General features: G+C 37.8%; 2 protein-coding genes across 5 annotated transcripts in view; one reads left to right on the forward strand and one right to left on the reverse strand.

Annotated features, from left to right (window-relative positions):
* The window catches only part of GTF2A1 (general transcription factor IIA subunit 1), a 28062-nt gene extending 20632 nt beyond the window's left edge, over positions 1 to 7430 (forward strand). For both annotated transcript variants that reach the window (XM_065685915.1, XM_065685916.1), the window contains exon 9: positions 2919 to 7430. In XM_065685915.1, coding sequence (XP_065541987.1) covers positions 2919 to 3026 — 108 coding nt within the window. In that variant the 3' untranslated portion in view covers positions 3027 to 7430. The remainder of the gene's footprint in view (positions 1 to 2918) is intronic.
* Positions 7431 to 15250: 7820 nt separating this feature from the next.
* Positions 15251 to 20036, reverse strand: part of TSHR (thyroid stimulating hormone receptor) — a 50009-nt gene continuing 45223 nt past the window's right edge. For all 3 annotated transcript variants that reach the window (XM_065684663.1, XM_065684662.1, XM_065684661.1), the window contains 2 exons: positions 18215 to 18403; positions 15251 to 16655 (listed from right to left, as the gene is read on the reverse strand). In XM_065684663.1, the coding sequence (XP_065540735.1) occupies positions 15251 to 16655; positions 18215 to 18403 (1594 nt within the window). The remainder of the gene's footprint in view (positions 16656 to 18214; positions 18404 to 20036) is intronic.

Consider the following 20036-nt stretch of genomic DNA (forward strand, 5'->3'; position numbering starts at 1 on the left):
TATTTGTCCTGGAGTGTGTAGTAATTCACCATGTCTGGAATTATTTTAAATGTGTTAGAGGATATCAAACAACTTTTTAGTGAGGTAGTAGTATGTGGAAAGATTATTCAATGTGGATTTTCTTTCTTTTGCTATGCTAGAATAATTGGACTATAATGAATAAGGATTCTTTTTAAAGCAGAAAAAAAATCTCTAAGTTTGTTGAATAAAAACTCCTATGTTGTGAAGAATGCCTTGCTTAGAAGATCTTTAGTTATGCCTAGACTCTGCTTAGACTTGTCATCAGATTCAACAGAGAATTTAAGATAGAGAAAAGTGGTATCAGTATTTGCATCTCAGCCATCTGTCTTTGCCAGACTGTAATCCAAAACTGTTAGTTTTAGGGCAGTTTGTGAGGATAGTGAGGAACCTAAAAATAGCAGTCAGAAAAGCTTGTTGGGAGCTGTTAAAGCTGAGCATCAGGAACTACTTTGAAATCCTCATCCTCTTAAAAGTTAAGAATGTGAACTCTGTAGAGAACTATCCATCATTAACCTCTAGCACCACATACTTTGAAAGGACCCTCATCACTTATCAAGCAATCATTATTCAGTTTGTCTCCATAAAATACACAGGATTAGCTCAGTTATTCTGAGCAGAGTTCCCTCTTGTATTAGTGTCCAGCATCAGTTGATGGTGGGTGCCTCTAGAACAGTGAGACAGGCAGATTGTGATGCTCATGTAGAACATTTTACTATCCTTCTGTGAGCTTGAGGGAGATGTAGTGGCTTTGTATCAGATGGTCAGCAGGGGATTTTTTTCGTTAATTTGTCAGAAATTAATTAGATTGTTTTTGAATCTTTGTCTTGTGACAAGAAGTTTCATAGATGATGTGTGGAGAATTACCTAGTTTTCATCCCATTAGTTTCATATGGTACCTCGTACTTGTTTATTTAGGAGATTGTTCCATCTTTGCTTTCTTGGTGCCTTTTACGATATTGCAGACCATCATAGCCCTCCTCAGTCATCTCCTTGAAATCAGAGCTATGCTTTGCTTGGTTGCTATTTTTACAGTTGTGCAAATATTTGATTGTTCTTACTTTAATTCTCCAGATCTGTTTTATTCTTTTGTATCTTACTTGATACAAGTAGATAAGGTTGAGGAATGATCAGAGATACTCATAATGCAGGTGAACCTTTCATTTATTAAGTGGTGTAGCAATGTTCAGCAATAGTTCATGTGTGCTTTTGACCCCACTGAACTCAGAGCTGATGTTCCCATGGAGGAGTCTTAGAACTCTGGGATCACATTCCATAATTGTAATTGTCGACTTTAAATCCATCATTTTTTCTACCCATTTAAGTTGGAATTGCTTTTTTCCTCCATTGTTAACTATCTTCATATACTTTGAATGCCACCATTGTTTTATGACACAATGAGTTAGGGCAGTAACATAGTTCTGTAGCTGTTCAGTAACTGTCCTTCTGTACAGTCAGTGATGTTTTGTCATTTTCCATATGATAAGTGAATTCTTAAACACTGCAGACTCCAGCCAGCGCAAATGTTTTCCGGAATGATCTCATTTCACTGTAGAAAGTGTTTTTTACCCTTGTTTTCCCATCGTTATTCATCTGAGGACCTTGCTCCTTACCTCATGGCAGCTCAGATGCTTCTGATGGGGGATTTTTGTTCAGTGCCATTCGGAAGGGCACGTAGAGTATGTAAGCCAGACCCTTCCTTCTTCATTTCCAGTTGCCACTGACTTTTTAGCTTAAAGTGAGCGCAGACCAAATGATGCTGCTAATAACTGATTGACGGCTATGGTCTTAACTGTTCTGGTGCCCATGGGAAAATGCTTGTCTTGCATAGTTGCTGTTAGTTTTGGTGATATTTTCTAATGTAAACCCTGCATGCTGTCTTGAGCCAAGAGGATTTTGTATTTTGTGGGCTCCTGACTAGACTTCCTCATGAAGTAGCACTTGACTGTATAGTATCTAAAATGGCCACTATCCTGCACATTGATGTTTGCTCAGAAAGCATAATACATTTGAAGTCTTCAAGGCTACAGCTATTTCTTGTTGTTTTATCTTCTGATGTCCCTTCAGCACATTGGTCAACCTGCTTCCTGTAGTTGTGTAGTATTTGTTTGGGAATAGGCATAAAGAAAGAAGAGTTGCTTTGAGACGGATTATTTTTGTAAAGAGAATATGAATAAAACTGTTGTTTTATTCTCATTCTTTGTCAACATGAATACCCATTATAACCTGAAGATCCATTATGTTATGGGCTTCACAAATATGGACTCTCTGGGGAGGAAGAACAGAATTAATGTTTTGGGTTTTGGTTGGGTTTTTTTCCCCACTGTGACAATGGCATGTGGGAGAGAAGTTGTGGATGTCTCATCCTTGGCAGTGTTCAAGATCAGGTTGGATGTGGTTTTGAGCAGCTTGGTTTAGTGGAAGTTTAGTGCCTGCCTGTGGCAGGGGGGCTGGAACTGGATGAGCTTTAAGGTCCTTTCCAGACTAAAGCATTCGATGTTTTCCTGATTTTATTTAGTCCGCCCCCTGATGAATAGGCCAGCTCTCTGTCTATGTGTAACATAACCATACTAGCTTTCATGCAGAAAAGAGTTTGCACAAGAGGTCCGAGTAATAAAACTTAGTGTTTCACCCTTTCAGGGCTGGTTAAAAACATTAATCTTTCTGTTACAGTGGTTGAAAAGGGATTTCTGGCTTTCAGGTGGAGCTTTGTGGCTGTTGTAATAAAAATAATTTTTGGTTTTCACAGTTAAATGCAGAATTGATTTTCTAAATTTGTAGTAATTTAGTAATGTATATCTAATAGTTATTCTCATTTTTTCTTGCCCTTACAATTTACTTACCCGTTATTACTTATATCTGATACAGACTAATAGTTCAACTTTTTTCCCTGTTTTTAGATTCACAGAAGTAAAAACAAATGGAAATTTCATCTCAAAGATGGCATCATGAATCTTAATGGAAGAGATTATGTATTTTCCAAAGCCATTGGGGATGCAGAATGGTGAAGTTTTAAAAGACAAAACAAAAAAACTCCCTGTAAAAGGAGAGAAAAAAAAAGCAGGAAAGGTTGACACTTGGATGTGTACTCTAATCAAATGTGTATCTGCACATCAGAAATAAACAATAAACAAAAATATTGGAACAAAGGTAAAATGTGGCAACAAAGACACTACTTCAGCTGAGCAAGCCATGGACTGTAGCAGCTATAGCATTGTCTGGGAGCTGGTTTTGTGTGTTAGGAATACCTTAATTATCAATTCTACATACAGGTACCTACAGCTGGTATTTAGCATGTAAGGCTTTGTTCCCCTTCCCCCCTCCCTCCCTTCTTCCCTTGATTTACAATTTTAAAATACTTCTTCCATTGATTGAAGGAACTCTTCCCTTTAATAGATTATTAATCTGAAAATGCTTATTGTGTGTACAAATCTTTGCTTTGAACACTTCCTTTTGGTAGTGAGGATGGTCAGAATGTTACTTAAACTGTGTGCAAGCTTTGTACAGAAGGGTAAGAATTAAGGTGTTAAATTTTAAATAACTTGTATAAGGAAAATATTTTTAATTCTGATACGCTCATTAATTATTATATCTGTTTGTTGTTTTCAGTTCCCCATAAACAGGTGGTTGTTCCTGGCAGTTACAAAGCAGTAGAATGATCATTTATATTTCAAAATTATTTTAATTTCATGTGATCCCTTTTGTTTAGGGCTTTGTTTTTTAAATACAAAGCAACTCCCCCCACGCAAGTCAGATTGCTTAACTTGTTAATTATATTCTTGCTGTTTGGTTGTGGTTCAGCATCACTGAACTGAAACAACTAATAAACTGTCCATTGATTTTATTTTTTATTCATCTTTTTTTTTTTTTTTTTTAAAGCTTTGCAGACCTTTTGAATCAAATGCATAAGTAACGGCATAATATAATGCATTCCTTCACCTGCTGATTACATCCATAGTCCAGACATCCACAAATAATTCAACAGACCACAAGAATGACTAAATTTGTAATATAGAAAATAGCATAAAAATTCTAACATCCTGGCTGCAACTCTGTTAATCAAAGATCTGCTTGATTTAAAGTTGTAATGATAAATTACCTGCAGCGGTTAATCTCTCTGAAGTTTCCAGGTGGCGTGTAATTTCGTAGAGAGCTTTACAGGTTTGAGAACACAAATTTTGTTAGTGTCTTTAGACTGTCTTGGTAACAAAATCAAGCAGTTGGATGCACTAAACTTTGTGTAGTCACTTTTTCACTTGCCTTTTCCAGAGGTGGGGTTTTGTTTTCCTTTGTGAAAAGCAATAAGGTTGCTCCCACCTCCTTCCCTTTCTTCCTTTTTGTCATGCATAGGTTATTCTTGCAAACTCTGCTTTTGGAAATTCAGTTACTTTTCAACGAGGAGAGGGAATGGGCATTATACTTCAGAAAGTGTGGAGGAAGAATGCTCATGTGGCTCACCATTTAAAAAAAGTTTTCTTTCATTGGGTGTTCAGGAAAAGCAGGAAAAAACACAGTGAAGTTAATTTTAACTAAATTGGAAAGACTTTCAGAAGCAGACATTTGGACCATGATTTCTGACATTTTTTTTTGCTTGAGAATGAAATTTTGAGTGTTATTTAACAAAGTCAGTGTATTTTAGTGGTGTATAATGACTGCTCTGATTTTCGTTCTCTCTGATTTCCTTGCCCCCGAGTGCATTCATAATCTCAGTAGTGTGTAGACAACTCTAGACATTGTAAAGAGGGTTTTTTTTCCTGTGATTTTGTACACCTGTGCTCTCTGATACAGACTAAAACTGCCTGTAGGCTGTATCTGGAGTCGCATGGTTGTCAGTAAGCCATCTACATGCGTAAGCTTTATGAAAAGTTAAATGTTTCTTCTAATTCATTCTTAAGTAATGGAATAATCATTTAGAGTGCATTTTTGGCTTGGGGCTTCAAGCTATCTCAAACTGATTGGTGTTTGCTTTCTTCCAAACAAAGCAGATATTTTATTTTTTTACCACTGTTGACACTTCTATACAGCTGCAATGAAATTAATACTGTACCAGTTAATTCTTTCCCTTACCTTTTCCGTATCGTTACCAGTAGGTCTTAAGTAGTAGACTTCAGAAAAATTCCTGTCATGCTGCACAACCAAACCAATAAAAGGAAGAAAATGCCTTTAGATATAGATACCTTTTTATACTACTGGAACCCAGATTACTTGTACAAAACTTTGTTTTCATACATCTTAATGATTTTTTTCACTCACATATACTAGAAGCTGCATATCCTTTTTATTTATTTTTAAGGAATAGCAGAACTTTAAAGATAACTTAAGCTTAGCCTGTTCTGAAGGATGTCAGAAGCTTTCTGAACTTGCACAGCCTCCTACAAGCTAATTGTGTGGTATGCTTTTCAGAGAAGAAGTTTTGTCTTCAAAAACAGATAACCTGTGAAGTTTTTGGAAAGCCAGTCAAACATGAACATACCAAACTGTGCTCTTACTGCTGCATCAAGTGTTCCTTTTTTAAATCAAAAAGCATGTTTTAATTTCATTTTATTGTAGCAGCTTGCTCTAAGAATGTAGTTTGCTTAATTTTATTATTGTACTTGAATTTTTAATTGTGGTTTTAACAACGTAACTGAACAGACCATTTCATTAGGTTCCAAAGAAACCATTCCTTTCAGAGGGCAAGGGATTCCCATACCGTAGTTCATAAATGATTATTTCCACCCCAACCCCCCCGAAATATTGTTTCTGGTTGTGTTTTTTTTTTTATTTTCCCCCCACCAGTTAAATAGTTCAGTATTATGGAAACAGTTAACGATTTCAAGAGGGCTTGTTAAAATTTGCACAGATAATGGAGCACCTTCTTATGATGAAAAAAATGGGAAAGATAACTTCATAACTGTAACCATGACAGCTGGTGGAAACTTGCAGAGCAACTGGGCAAACTTGGGAGTGTTGTGCCTTTTCAGTTTGCAGAATACCTGTTTTGCCAGTATGACAATACTTTGCTTTGATTCCTGAAAGAGTAAAATTTCCTGCAGTGGTTCAATCAGAAAAGCAACTTTTTTTCTCTAATTCTGTTGGCGTTTAGTGTGTGCAATCATTTTAAAACATCTAAGTTGAAAACAAATTGAAATATGTTTTCTGTTAAGGAGATAATAGAGAATTTAGTCACATAAGGAACTTTATGTTGGACTATTTAAATAAAATACGTTTTTATCCCCCCTCAATTGCTGGTTAGCGACAAGATTTCTTTGAGGTTTCATACTCTTGTTCCTCCATTGTACTCACAAGTTGCATTTGAACATCATTCCGTTTCCTAAACGCGATTTGTAATTGTGGTCCGAGTTTATTTCCAAGGACATGATACGTGATTCTGAAGCACAGTTTCTAGAAAAGAACATGTTGTGTCATGTAGCAGATTTTTTCTTTATAAATGTTTATTTCTGCTGCACAGTTTGGAGTGTTAAACTTCATTGAGTCTGTGAAAATAATTCCACTGCTTAGCAGTAATTACATCACCACATAACACTACCAGAGTAAAGGTTCTTAATTGCAGTGAGAGTTAAAAACCTTGTTAACTGAAGTTCATTTTGATTCAATCTCTTCGATTTATAAAAGATTAAAAAAAAATAAAATAAAGCCTCTCCTCAATTTCCCCCAAAGCAGAAGCTTCCTGATAGTGCAGTAACATCTCCAGGAAGTGAGCAGTGGTTTTAGGGTAATGCACACTGGATTGATACTGGACTGCCTTACACAGCGTTGTGGGGTTTGCTGTGTGCCACCCCACCCTGCCCATACTCCCCAATGGAAATTAAGAGTTCAGACTGAGATTAGTGACTATACAAAATGAAGAAACCTGCATATTGTTATGTATTGGTGTCTGGCATTTACAGTCTTGTTTTCCCATTGCTGTGATTGGTTGGGAAATGTATAAAAAACCAGTCCATTGGTTTCCCTGTTGTCTACCTTTTTTCAGGCAGTTCATGCAGTGTGTCTTTTAATTATTGGTTGGTGGATTAGACATTGTGGAACAAAAGGAGCTTTTTTAACAGGAAGAACTACCTTGGGTTAGCTATATGTGCAGTCATCCAATGAGATGTGTTCCAGAGTGCATAGGGTACCAATAGATTATGGAATGGGGGAATATCCTTTTTTGCTGTTCTGAGCTACTATTGTCAACTGCTGTTGTACATATACTGTTATGTGTAAGGGGGTAAATATATTTATTATGTTTGTAAAATTCATTCTGTACAATTGCAGATCAAGGTTGCTCCTCTGTGATATACAGGATATTATGTTTCAAAGGCCATGCTTGGAATACAATTAGAGAACTTAGTATTTTGATGTACTAAGACCTATTTTAAGTTTAATATTTTGCCTTTGCAAAAACTTTAATTAAAGATGTTATTTAAAAATGTTTGTCACTTCATTTACTACTTTGCACATGGCATTTGTTTAATATATGAGGCTTAATGGTTACCATGTAATAACCCTGAAGATTCTGAATTTTTTTAATCACACACAAGTAACTTCACTGTCACTTACATGTTGAGTTTGCCTTGCAGACATTCCATTTAACATTATCACAGTGTTATATAAAAAAAAAATCACATCTTAATCTTGAGTTGCCCATTCACTTCCATAGGCCAAAACACCCCTCTCTGAAGATGGATAGTGGTGAGCTGGTATTTTGAAATATTTTTTATTGATAATTATTTAAAGAATATGTAACTGGGTGTATTTGGTTTATACTTTCGAGTTTGTCTTCATTTTTAGTTCAGTTTTGTAAACAAAAAATTATCAACATTGCAAACAGCGTTTAATTTTGAGAAGTACATTAATTTTGAGAAGTACATTTCAATAACAACTCCAAAACAAAGACTTAACATTAAATTGTAAAAATAAAACAGAGATGTAACTTGTAACACAAAAAATTTGTCTTGTGTGGACACATCATTCTGTCAAGGTAGAAATGCTTTTCCTTTGCTAGAGGTACCAAATGAAGCAGACCTGCGCTGCAGACAAGCCCGCTAGACATCTGGAACAGAAAGCACATTTGAATCCCAAGAGAATTGGGATGCTGCTTTACAAGTGCCAGAGCTGTGAGGATTTAATGCCAAGGTAAAGTAAAACCCTTCCTAGCTGGTGATGGAGAAAATGGTTTGGACTAGCAAAATAAGCAGTCTTCTCTGATGAACCACCTGGCTTCCTGATTTTTCAAAGGCTTATTCCTTTTTTTCGTAGGATCCTGATGCAAGACCCCACAGACAGGTTTCCTTGTGTTTCCTGCCATACCTGTGTCTGAGGTTCTCGTACAGGCCTTTCCCTTAGAGAAACAGCTGGCTGACTTCAGGTAGGCCATCTGGATTCAGCAGGTAATGTATTCTGGGAAACAGTGTTCTGGGGAGTACAACATTTCTAAAAAGGCTGTATCACAGAATTTGTCCTGTGGAAGCACTGCTTCTAGGTTTTGTTCTTCGGTTGCCTCCCCCTCCATTCCCCCTGAAAACTCAAATTTTCACAGGAAGGAAGCTCTTTCCTTGTGAGCTTACCTTTGTTCAAGCTTTAACAAAGAAAGCATTAGTGCTGGGAACAGTATTTCTGACATACTGGTTTTTATTAATTGGATTTGTTTGTAATAAGTAGTTTTAATCTTAAAACATTAAAGCAGCATCAAGTAAATTCCTGTGTATGTGTAGACAGTTGACAAACAGCTTGTTAAGTGTGATGTTGATACTGATGTTAAAAATCAGCTAAAGAAGAAATGTATTTCCCATCACGGATGCTTCTGTGTGTGTCAAATTGGTTTTGAGAGGGGGCAGAAGGGAAGTGGAGCAGTTCTTAATTTTAGCGGAAGTTGCTGTTAATGTTTATTCAGAATATCTTTTGGCTTTCATTTTCTGTTCTATCATTAGGAGACTGAGGGGTGACCTCATCAATGTTTACAAATATGTAAAGGGTAGGTGTCAGGATGATGGAGCTAGGCTTTTTTCAGTGATATCCAGTGATAGGACAAGGGGCAATGGGTGTAAACTGGAGCATAGGAAGTTCCACGTTAACATCAGGAAGAACTTCTTTACTGTAAGAGTGACAGAGCACTGGAACAGGTTGCCCAGGGGGGTTGTGGAGTCTCCTACACTGGAGATATTCAAGGCCCGCCTGGACAAGTTCCTGTGTGATGTACTGTAGGTTACCCTGCTCTTGCAGGGGGGTTGGACTAGATGATCTTTTGAGGTCCCTTCCAACCCTTGGGATTCTGTGATTCTATGATTCTGTCCTAAGTCACTGTCATATTCTTAAACAGCTTTGTAATTTCTCCCTGAGGTTGCTGTGCATGTGTTGCCATGTAGCCTAAATAACTAGATTGTAGGTGGAAAATCTAAAGTCCTTCATCAAATAGAGCATTGGGTTTCTTCCATAGTAGAGAAAGAAGACAGAATCTGGAAAGAAGAAATGGAGTGCACAGAGGACAAAGAGAAAAGTAGGTAGCCAGCCTTTAAAAAAAAATAATCAAAAAAGCGCAAATTCAAATGTCAGCAGTATGCATAAGGAATAAGAATAAAAATAATACCTTTTTCCTGGACTTTTCATGGGAAGGTGCATCTGGGAGTGTGCCAGCCACTCCTAATTGCCGTTTATCAAAATACACTTCCTTGTGGTTTATACTGTCACATCATTGCAGGGTTTAATTGGGAATCTAGAGCTGGCTAAAAAATAACTGATGTGTTTTTTCTATGGCTCCCTCTAGGCAGCAGCAGTAATCCACATATGCTTTAGGTAATTCTTTAACTATAGTAAAACTGAAACCAGCTTTCTACATGCAGCACAAACAGAACTGCCTGTTTGTTCATGCTGCTTGATACTTCAGTGCTGTCATGCATATGCCAGTCAACAGTGAGCAGTGGAGAAGACAGGCATTCAGACAGTGCCTCAGAATTTGCAGTGAGAAGTTTTTTGTTAGAACATGTGTAACTTCTTTGATTTGATGTGTTGCAGCTTTGCCTTCACAAAAGATAGGGAGTGCTGTCACTTAAGAAAATCAGCTGTCATTTCAGCTGAAACTGTTCAGCTGTTAGGCGGCCAGGGTGGGTTTGGCAGTCTAGCCAGTTATCAGTGTTTGCAACAGGGAGGCTTTTGGCAGCAAAGTAGGTCTGATAAAAAGTACCACAGTATATACACAAGTAACAATCCAGCAATTCCGATCACTTTGTAATGACTGTTTAGTGCACTGTTAGATAATGTGCGGTGAATGAAGTTGATGCAACAGATTCAGTTCCTTAAAAGAGACAAGAAAAACAGAGAACCTGGAGGAGACTCTGTACCACAGCTGCGTAGTGAATAGATGAGAACCAAATGTGTTCCTCTTCTCCTAAATTAACAAAGCTTCATGAGCTTCAGCTGAATAGCACAGATGTGCAACAGTAAGGATATGACTTCAGATGACCACACATAAAAGACTTGGCATTACGTATAGTCAGGAGAGCACAGAAAGCTCCTGCTCAGAAAGAAGGGTAAGATTCAAGTTGATTCATATTAATCCTGGAGAAGTTAAGCCCTTTGAAGGAGTAAGTTCAGGATAGCCCCAGTGAGGGAGGTCCAAGTCCTGTGCTGCAGTTGATGACAGTTTGCTGTGGTTTTGAATAGTTACCCAATATTTTCAGGGTGGAAAATAAGGACAAGCAGTTAAAAAAATTAGAGATTTCCACAGGATTGGTATCTTGTCTAGTCTAAGAACTTGCTAATTTGAGGTACTGTGGCAATTTGGGTTGGGGGGATAGGCAGGCATGGGATAAGAATAGAAAGCTAGAACTGATGGGTTCTGCTGATGAAACACTGCATATTGTGACCTCAAAGTACCTCCATTTGTTCACTTTCAAATCGTGATTTCTAGTCTTGGGTCAGGTGAAAGTGACTAAAGAGATCAAGAATAATTCAGCATTATGCAGGTTATTGAATCAGTGTGAGTTCTAGGTTGATGATGCTGTCAGAATCTCTCAGTGTGCATCACTAAGACCTCTTGACCACCCTCTGTTCCAGGGTGTGATGATGGCCCTTCAATACCTTGTTGCCTTAGCCCACAAAGCGTCATCAAAGTGCAGTATAATATCATATGTTTTCAGAATCTCTGACAAGGAGGAAGGAGGGGAGTGTCCAACGGAAAGGCATGATATCCAACTAATTTTGTGCCTCACCCTGTCCAACTTTAACAGCAAACCAGAAACCATTCGATTACTGAGTGGTTTTAGAATGAGTTGCCTGGCACCTTAAGAAGTCTTCCTACAGTTCTTCATAGCCATCTTTTTTTCTTATTGCTCTTTTTTCTTATTGCTCTGAGTATCTTAATATTATGCAGACTTTGTTCTTTTGCTTGTAAGTCCTTTTTAGAGGTTCCTTATGCACTGAACAGCGTAGCTGTCCTAGAAAGAACTGTTTATTCATTGTCACTTGTCAGCCCGTTGGATTTTCTTGTTGCTTGTAAGCTTAATTGTTCTAGCTGATGCTATTTAGCATCTAGAGCTGAGAAGAACCTTTTGTTGTAATCTAAAGCTTCCTGTAGGAGGGAAGCACAATTACAGGCAGCAGCAAGGTACGCAGATACTGAAGTCAAGCTGAGTTTTTTGGCACTGAGAGGGTACGTCGAGAGGTAACTCATTTGAGCACTTCGACAGTTTTCAGCAGTGGGAGTTCTCTCTCAAGTGTTCTTTTTTTCCAGGTATTGCAAGGGTCTCAATAACAGTCACAAACACACGGATGAGAATTACTGAATGTAAAATGTGCCAGCATAAATTTTGGCAAATGTGTGTCAAGGGACATTTGTTGTGAGGGAGGACCTAGTGGGAGGGAGGGATATTCTGTACTGTCGCATATCGGCAGATTAGTTATTCTGAGAATTCCTGCAGTAGGGTCTCTACCACACAAACTTCATATTGCGTGTTTTCTCATAAAGTACCTAATCCTTAGTTGCAGTGGCTGTCACGTACAGATTTAGGAAGAATGGAAAAGATTATCAGATTCCAGATTCAGCCTTTTGAAGAGGACCTCATGGTTGTTAGGTGATTCTTCTGATTATCTTGAATGGGATTAATGACGATTTTGGAACCCCAGACCTCAGCAGTACTACAGCAGTTCCTTTTCATCCCTGCTGTGCTGTCTGAGATGGCCATTTAGGACATCCCTTTCCCAACTAGCAGCATGGAAAAAAAAAACCCAGCTTCTGTCAAACAGTGTGTCATGTGGTCAGTCTCTTTGGCTGTAGGCCTGCCAAGGGGAACAATGAAGATGAGTGCAAGAGAAATAGAAAAACTATTTTAAAACCTTCAGGAAAAAAAAAAAAACAAACTTTCAGGACCTCTTAAAATTTCAAACAAAACATTTTATTCCAATGTTCTGCATTATTTCTAAAGTATTCTAGAGAAAATATGTACTGAATGCCAGCTATAATACATCTTGCTGAGACAGATTTAAAATAGCAAGTGTTACATAAGGGTGTACACAAAACCAAAAATGGCTGAAGGGATTGATCAGAGCAGAAATAGAACAGAGTATCTATAGAATACAAACATTTACAAGAAAAAGTCTGGTGAATAAGTTATGTCTATTGCCTGGATCTTTCTAATAACCTTTAAAATATTTTTACCAAGCAAAACACAAGAAAGAATATGCAAGACATAAACCAGAAATACCAAACTTTGTTCATAAAAGCAGTATCAGAGAATTCTTTTAATAGACAAAATACGTGCAATGATAGAAGATAAAAAAAGTTCATTCATGTATAAATATATCCTTTGTCTATTAGTAAGAGCAAACAGCTGTATTCAAAAGCATACTGCAGTCAGTTCAGCATACCACATCTTTCCAATATCCTACTAGTTTCCAAACGGAACAAATATTCTGGTTTGTTTTAAGGTAAAAAGAGGTTTGAAATAAGTGAGCCATGTTATTTTTAAAAGCACTTTTAAAATAAATGTAGTCTTTCCTCTGTTTCTGAAAAATATTATTTCAGCTTAGATTTTTCTTTTCCAGAGGTACAGTGGTATGTGTGAAATCTGTAGCATAAATGTACATTAGAACTTGATTGTCTTAGCTGCTGCTGGGATACTAAATTCAGGAAGCTTTCTTTTCCCTTTAATGATTATTCCAGTATCAGGAGGGTGAAAGATTCTGGGGGCAGGGGTTACATCTAAACATAACACATTTTGTATGGGACTCTTGGGCAAAACCAAAGTGTTCCAAATGCAGCTGTTTCAAGAGCAGGAAATTTTGCTGATGCACATGCTTAAGTTACCCTTATGTTTCTGGTTAACACTGGGTGAGTACAGATCACAGAAGAGGAATTCATAAATTATTATTTGCATGGCTTCCAGCAGTTCTGGTTTGAAAGTGTGGTGAGAATCAACAAAAAATAGAAGCATGCCTTTCACCAAAAATAAGCAGCTTGGTTTAATCTATAATGTAATACTGTAGGTTTTTAATGGTGTTAAAGACAGAATCTTCTTTTTTTTCATAAGACCATCTTACAGAGTTGGTGAATATAGGCCTTTCAGTGATCTGAGTTTCAACTCACTGAAGCAGCCTTCATTTGTAATCAGGAATATGAAATAAAATTGAGTTTTAACTGGGTATATGGCACTTGCAGTCATGCAGTTTCCAGCTGTGGTAGCTAGCAGTTTAAAGGGCTCTACCATTATGTTTTTCTGGATACTACTAACCCATTATAAAAGATCTGACTATTGTATGCGCAATTTAATTACAGTTACTCAAAGACTATACTTCCATGAAAACCAGCGTAGATATTACAAAATAAGCTTAAAATACCTACCTGAAGGTAAAGATTCACCCAGTATTCTACGTTCTCATAATAAGCCTTGCAAATAGATGAGTGAAATGGCCAACGACAATCTTGAGAGCAGTCCTACAGAGCTGGTCCCTACAGTTGACTAAGAACAGGTTTGATCCTGCTGTGAAAACCAGGCACTTGGGCCACACAGGTGTTAATGGGCACACTGGTGCAGAGCAGCTCCTACCCTGAGTATTATGTATCTAAGCTATGGACAGGCTGTGGCCAACCAGAAGTTAACAGTGTGGTTTATGTAGTGGTACTGCAGACATTCCAGAAGTCAGATATCAGCTATCACTACAAGATGAAGAGATGCTCTTAAAACATGTTAGAGGAGCTAGCCTTCAATTCAGAAACTGAGGGGCATAAAGTAATCTGAAGGCACAATCCACTCCTTTCCTCTAAGTGTAGATTTGAGGCATCTCAACATAGCAAGTGCTAGAAAGAAAGTCATTCTAGCCCTGTAAGAGAGGGGTAAGTAGGGCTAGCCTTAGTAGTGAGAAAAGCAGTAATTACAGAGTGTTCAAAGTAATAAAAACATGCTCGGGTTAAGCAGCACTGCACTCAGGTAAAGAATGGATAAGTGTGAGAAGATTTAGTACAGTCTTTAAGTATCAGCCATCAAACTTGACTGGGTAGACTTGTCTTGAAAACAGATTCCAACTAAACCATCTCCTAAACAGATGTATCAGAAAGTGAGATAGTGATGTTAGGCACACAAAGATAAATGCCCTAATGGTTCTTAGCTGTTATTTTATGAGCAGATTAAAAATCAATTACATTTGCCTTTTGCCACTATAAAGGCAGTATGAAGAAGCTTCTAGCCTCGCCCGCTACACCAAGAACTGCAAGCTTTGTTTAGGTCAGGATGGCAGAAGCAGAAGACATCTGGTCCGTTTTAAGCCCTGGTGGAAGTTTTAGAAATCTGCTGTTAGAAAACCAGTTGATCATTTTGACTCACAGGCAGTTGGCATTTGAGAACTTCAACCTTTATTTTTAATTCTATTTTTTTTTTTATCTCATTTTAATTATTAAACTTTATGTCCTTTTTTAGTCATACAAGTACCCCCAAGTTTTATGCTTGGTCTCCTGCTTCCCTATTCTTTTTAGACTAGGGTATGTTTTGTATTTGATGAGTTTATTAATTTTTGTATTTAGATAGAACATTCCTATCTATTTCCAATATGATCATCAGAACAGTACCTTTTGTCCTGTACTGATAAGATTGTGAGACAGGAGGTTCAGTTGAGTGACTTGTCTAAAAGAAGGCCACTCTGAAGGTACCTTCAGATATCACAAAGGATAGGCGAGGGAAAAAGGAGAATACATTATCTTCTCACTTAGTTCACTATGCACAACCACCTCTGGACCAGATTGTGGCTCTCATACTGGGAGATGTCATAGCTCAGTTTGCTTGCATTCTTCTACAAGAATTTGGTTCTGCATTGTCATGGCAGGAAGGTAATCACTGACTGGGTCTTGAATGCTTGTAAGAATATGACCTATCCCTCGGCTGATTCTTTGCCCATAAGAGCCACTACTGTTTTTGGCTGAGAGTGTCTGACCTCGATAGACTTGAGCCCGATGCTCACAGATACCAAACTTGCTTAGCAGGATAAACACATCTCTTCGGAAAGCTTTGGTGAAAATAGCATAAAGAAAGGGGTTGGCACAAGAATTGAGTGGGTAGAAGAGTACCAGCAAAATCTTGGAATTGGTAACAGTTATCAGTGGTTTGTTCATAATGGCAGATAAAGCATGGAAAGAGATGGGAGCCATGCACAGGAAGTCGGTGAAAATCAGCACAGCCATACGCTTGGCAATTTTGGTGTCTTTGTCTCCTGACTTGTACTGGGGGTTTCGCACAGTTACATAGATTTTTATGTAGCAGGCACAAATGATGACAAAAGCAATAATGTTACATATTAAAACAAAGACGACGTAGGCTTCAGCCACTGTCGTTTCAGTGTCCATAGGCAAGCAGATGCTGACTTTGCTATAACTGCTGACGCCAACCAGTGGGAAAAGGGCAAGAAGAAAGCACAAGAGCCACCCTCCCAGCATGATAATCAAGGCATGCCGAAGGCGAATCTTTCGATCTGGGCGCATGGCAAAAGTGATGGCATACCAGCGCTCCAGGGTGATCACAGTCAGAGTGTATACAGACAGTTCACTAGCAAATACCGTGAAAAAGCCAGCTGTGTTGCAACCAGGCCCAGTCTGCCACTCTATAGCATGATTATAGTATTCTGACCTGGTGTAGAGATCCACTGAAGCAATCAGGAGGAGGTATAAACCCATGCAAAAATCAGCGAAGGCCAAATTACACATCAGAAAGCGTGGTACAGTCAGTTTATAATGGCTGGTGAGAAGGATGCAAAGGACAAAAATGTTACCTAGGATGGCCAGCAGGTTCACAAACCATACCACAATCCTCAGAAATTGATATCCCATTATATCCTCACAAGGATTAAACTCATCAGGTTCTGGAGTGCATATTACATCTTCATTGCCTCCGCAGACAGGATAGTCATAATGACTGTCAAAGGTCTGAATGTCTTCTGTTTGAGGGTTCTTGAGCTCTTGGCCAAACCCAAGATTTCCTTCTCCATGCTCTTCAAAAAAAATGTAATAGTGGGAATTTTCAGGCAAATTTGTGAACTTGGTGTTTTTGTCATAAACGGTATCACTGTGGTCTATGTATTCTTCTGCGTAATCTTCGTAAAACGAACCTCCAAGAGCTTTGACTGATCGTCTCTTACGAAAGCTGCTGCTCTGGTTACATGTCAGGTACTCCAAAATTCTGAAAGAGTAGAGAAGGAAATCACTGCTGGCATTTACAGTCTGACTGGAGTGCAGCAAGTAAACAAAGGGGGACACTTCAAAAGCAAATCACCATGAATGAAAATGTAGCTATAAAACTGTGATCATGTGTGTTTCTGTTAATAGAATATATAAGTGAATGACAAGCGTGATCATTTCTGGGCTTTTTTTTTAAACTGTGTTTTTCCTTTCTCTGTTGCTGTCAGCTATACCCAGTAGTAATTTGGCTTGTTGAACATCCATAATCCTTCTTCCTTTTTGGGACCTACATTCTCAGTATATAACAACGCTTTTATCTACTGTTTATAACTTCTTAACTAATACAGTATTACTTTACTTTTCGTTTATGCTCACAAGTAAATTTCTCCCAGAACTTCCATCATTTTAATTTCTGGTTTGTGTATTTTCTGTGCGTGCTTTAGAGCTAACTAGCAGCGTAGGGGTTGGAAATTCCATACCTCATGGTGTGATGCACCTGTATTTGTAGTCAAAAGTTATCCATACTTTTTACTAGGAAAAAAATTGCAGTTTGGCATCAGATATTTCGATCACTGTGACCCACTGTCGCATAACGTTTAGTGTGTCTTATTTCCAGGTGTGTAGAATTGAAGATTGCTTACAATTTGAGATTGCATACAATTCAGTCTGAGAAATTTTTATTTCTACTAATAGATATGCAGATATTTTTTTCTTTCAGTCATTAGATTGTGCTGGGTTCTTTCTGTACTTTCTTCCTGTCCAAGTTTTAAATCTCTTCCCTCCTCTGTTTTATTTCTGTCTTCACTTTCCCAGTTTGTTGTAATTGTGAATATTACTGCCTTGCGAGTTTATTATTGAATAATTCATGTACTTATCATAGCCTATTTTTAATATACTATGCATTCCATCCACAAATACTGCAGTACTGAAGACTGAGGCTGTATTCCTAAACCAGAAGCTGGATAAGAATTCTCTAAACCTTATTAAACTTTGGAGAAATTTACAATGTATTTGCATTCTGCAATAGAAGTCTGCGGCTTATCAAAGTAAGTCGTCCTCCCTTTCTCCCTCCTCCCCCTATGACAGCACAAGTCACTGCACTGCATCAGGACATCTGTAAATGTACTTTTTGCCTCACAAAAGCTATCCACACCAGTTCTGGTAAGAGGCTGGAAATCCTGCTGAAATGGAATTTGGAATATTTGTCTACAGGGTTAATCCAGAATCATCTGTTCAGAGCTTTTCAATTAGAATGAGACATGAGGCTATAATCCCTCATTTTCCAGGCCTTGCTATAGCCCATTCTGTGTTATAGCCCATTACCCTTTTCTTTTTTCTGGGCTCAACAAAAGGAGAAGCTTTTGAAAAAGGTCCTACAAGTTGTTTTATAAGAAAGCCTTTCTTCTGTCAGTTTGAAATTGTAATTTCTGTTTCAAAGAATGTCCTCTATACCTAAAAAAGAAAAAGGTCACGAAAGTACCAATAGATATAATTTTATGTTAATGCTAAACTGTCTTTATTTGCATACTTTAAAATGGAATACAAGGTAGTAAAACTCACCCACTGTTTTTTTTCCAGCTCTTGAAAGCACAGCAGTGACTTGGGTATGATAGGTCAGCTCGCATTAGCTGAAGAAATAGCTTTACAGGTGGTAATTTCTTTAAAGCCCACGTATTTTTGGCTATTAGTTCTTTGAGGCTTTCCAATCCTTTGGATGGAAGGTTAGCAATGGCTGTTCTGGAGACATCCCTAGGTAAAAAAAAGAAGACAATTGTGTCAGAATATCCAGCAACTGGATCAGGTTTTTGTTTTCGTTTTTCTTCAAATTCTCATGGTAATTTAAGAGCTTCACAGAATTCTACAGGAAAAATCAAACCCAGAGGAGGCAGGGATTACATGCCACTTTGTTAAGTTCTGATACCACTCAAATTCAGGTAGGATATGAATTCCTTCTGTGAGGGTTTTTTTTTTTTTGGTGTTTTAAAGCTCTTGTATGTAATGCCTCATAGTGGAGAATATGGATGATATAGAAATAGCAGAACTTTTAAAATTGCACCTTTAAAGTGAACAAAATACAAATGACTGTGCAAAAACAAATTAAAAAAAAAAATCTTTAAAAAAATCACATCTTCCATTGGAACAGCGATTTTCCTTTAGACCTCTTTAGACTCATTTTAACCTACTGGCATACTTCAGTAGAAAGTATTGTAATTACTAAAGCAATAGTTCTTCGTAAACCAAAATTAAACTCTTTTATCTCAATCCATCCTGAAGCACTCAGAAAATTTAGTATTACGTTGATGCTTTCTATGCTTCTGGTACTAAGTCTACCTCAGCAGATACGTTGCACAGTTCATGGAGGAGGTGGCTTCCTTTATAACTGCCAGGTCAATGTCATCTGGTCCTGCTACTGTTTTACACTCACTTTTTTGCTTTAACCTAAAACCTCTTCTACTGACACTAGAAGTAAAGATGGTTTTTTTCAGAGTTGTACTCTGTAAAGAAATAAGCCTATATAAAAGGTTCTAGTGCAGGAACACTGAAGCCAGTGTCGTCATGAACACCCTAGTAATAAACAATTCAGCTTTTTTTCTATGTGTTTTTTCCCACGAGTGCTGTTCTTATCCCTCAGAAGTCTCACCCACTGGCTGGTTTCTTGCAGCTAAAAGAAAATTATTAATAATTTTATGCTTTAAACAAATTGCTTCTAAAAGGTTTAGATTTACTCTGCTTTTTTCTTTTAACTTACTTGTGTTTGTTTTTAAATTGAATTAGAAATTGCTTCCCCTTTCTGTAGGAGGGCTTTTTTTTTTTTCTTTTTTCTCCCTAATAGCTTCTTTGTATCATACATATTTGAATATGTCACAACTAGTTGATTTTAACCATGTAAACTTCTTTTTTGTTCTTCTGGAGTAATTTTTGATAGGTAATATCTGTTTCTACCAAGCCCCTGAATTGGCTTTTAGAAGAGTCCGGGTGCTGTCTGCTGTCATTTTATCTTTTAAAGAATCACAGAATAGTTGAGCTTCCAGATCATCAGTTTTGATCTCCCTGCTGAAAGCAGGGTCAGCTGGAGCAGGTTGGTCAGAGAGCTGTGTCCTGATGACATCTCTGTATCTCCAGGACTGGAGACTCCACAGCTTCTCCCAACAATGTGTTCCAGCATTCTACCACCCTCACAGTAAAGAAGTTTTTGCTTATGTATTCCTGTATTTCAGCTGTTGCCTCTTGCACTGTCACTGGACACCACTGAGGAGACCCTGGCTCCCTCTTCCCAGATCCTCCCCTCTCTGCCCTGCCAAGTATTTATACGCATTGATAAGATTTCCTTGACTCTTCTCCAGAATAAACATTTCCAACTCTCAGCCTATCCTATGACAGA

Source organism: Lathamus discolor, chromosome 6, assembly GCF_037157495.1.
Source record: "Lathamus discolor isolate bLatDis1 chromosome 6, bLatDis1.hap1, whole genome shotgun sequence".
Taxonomy (NCBI): Eukaryota; Metazoa; Chordata; class Aves; order Psittaciformes; family Psittacidae; genus Lathamus; species Lathamus discolor.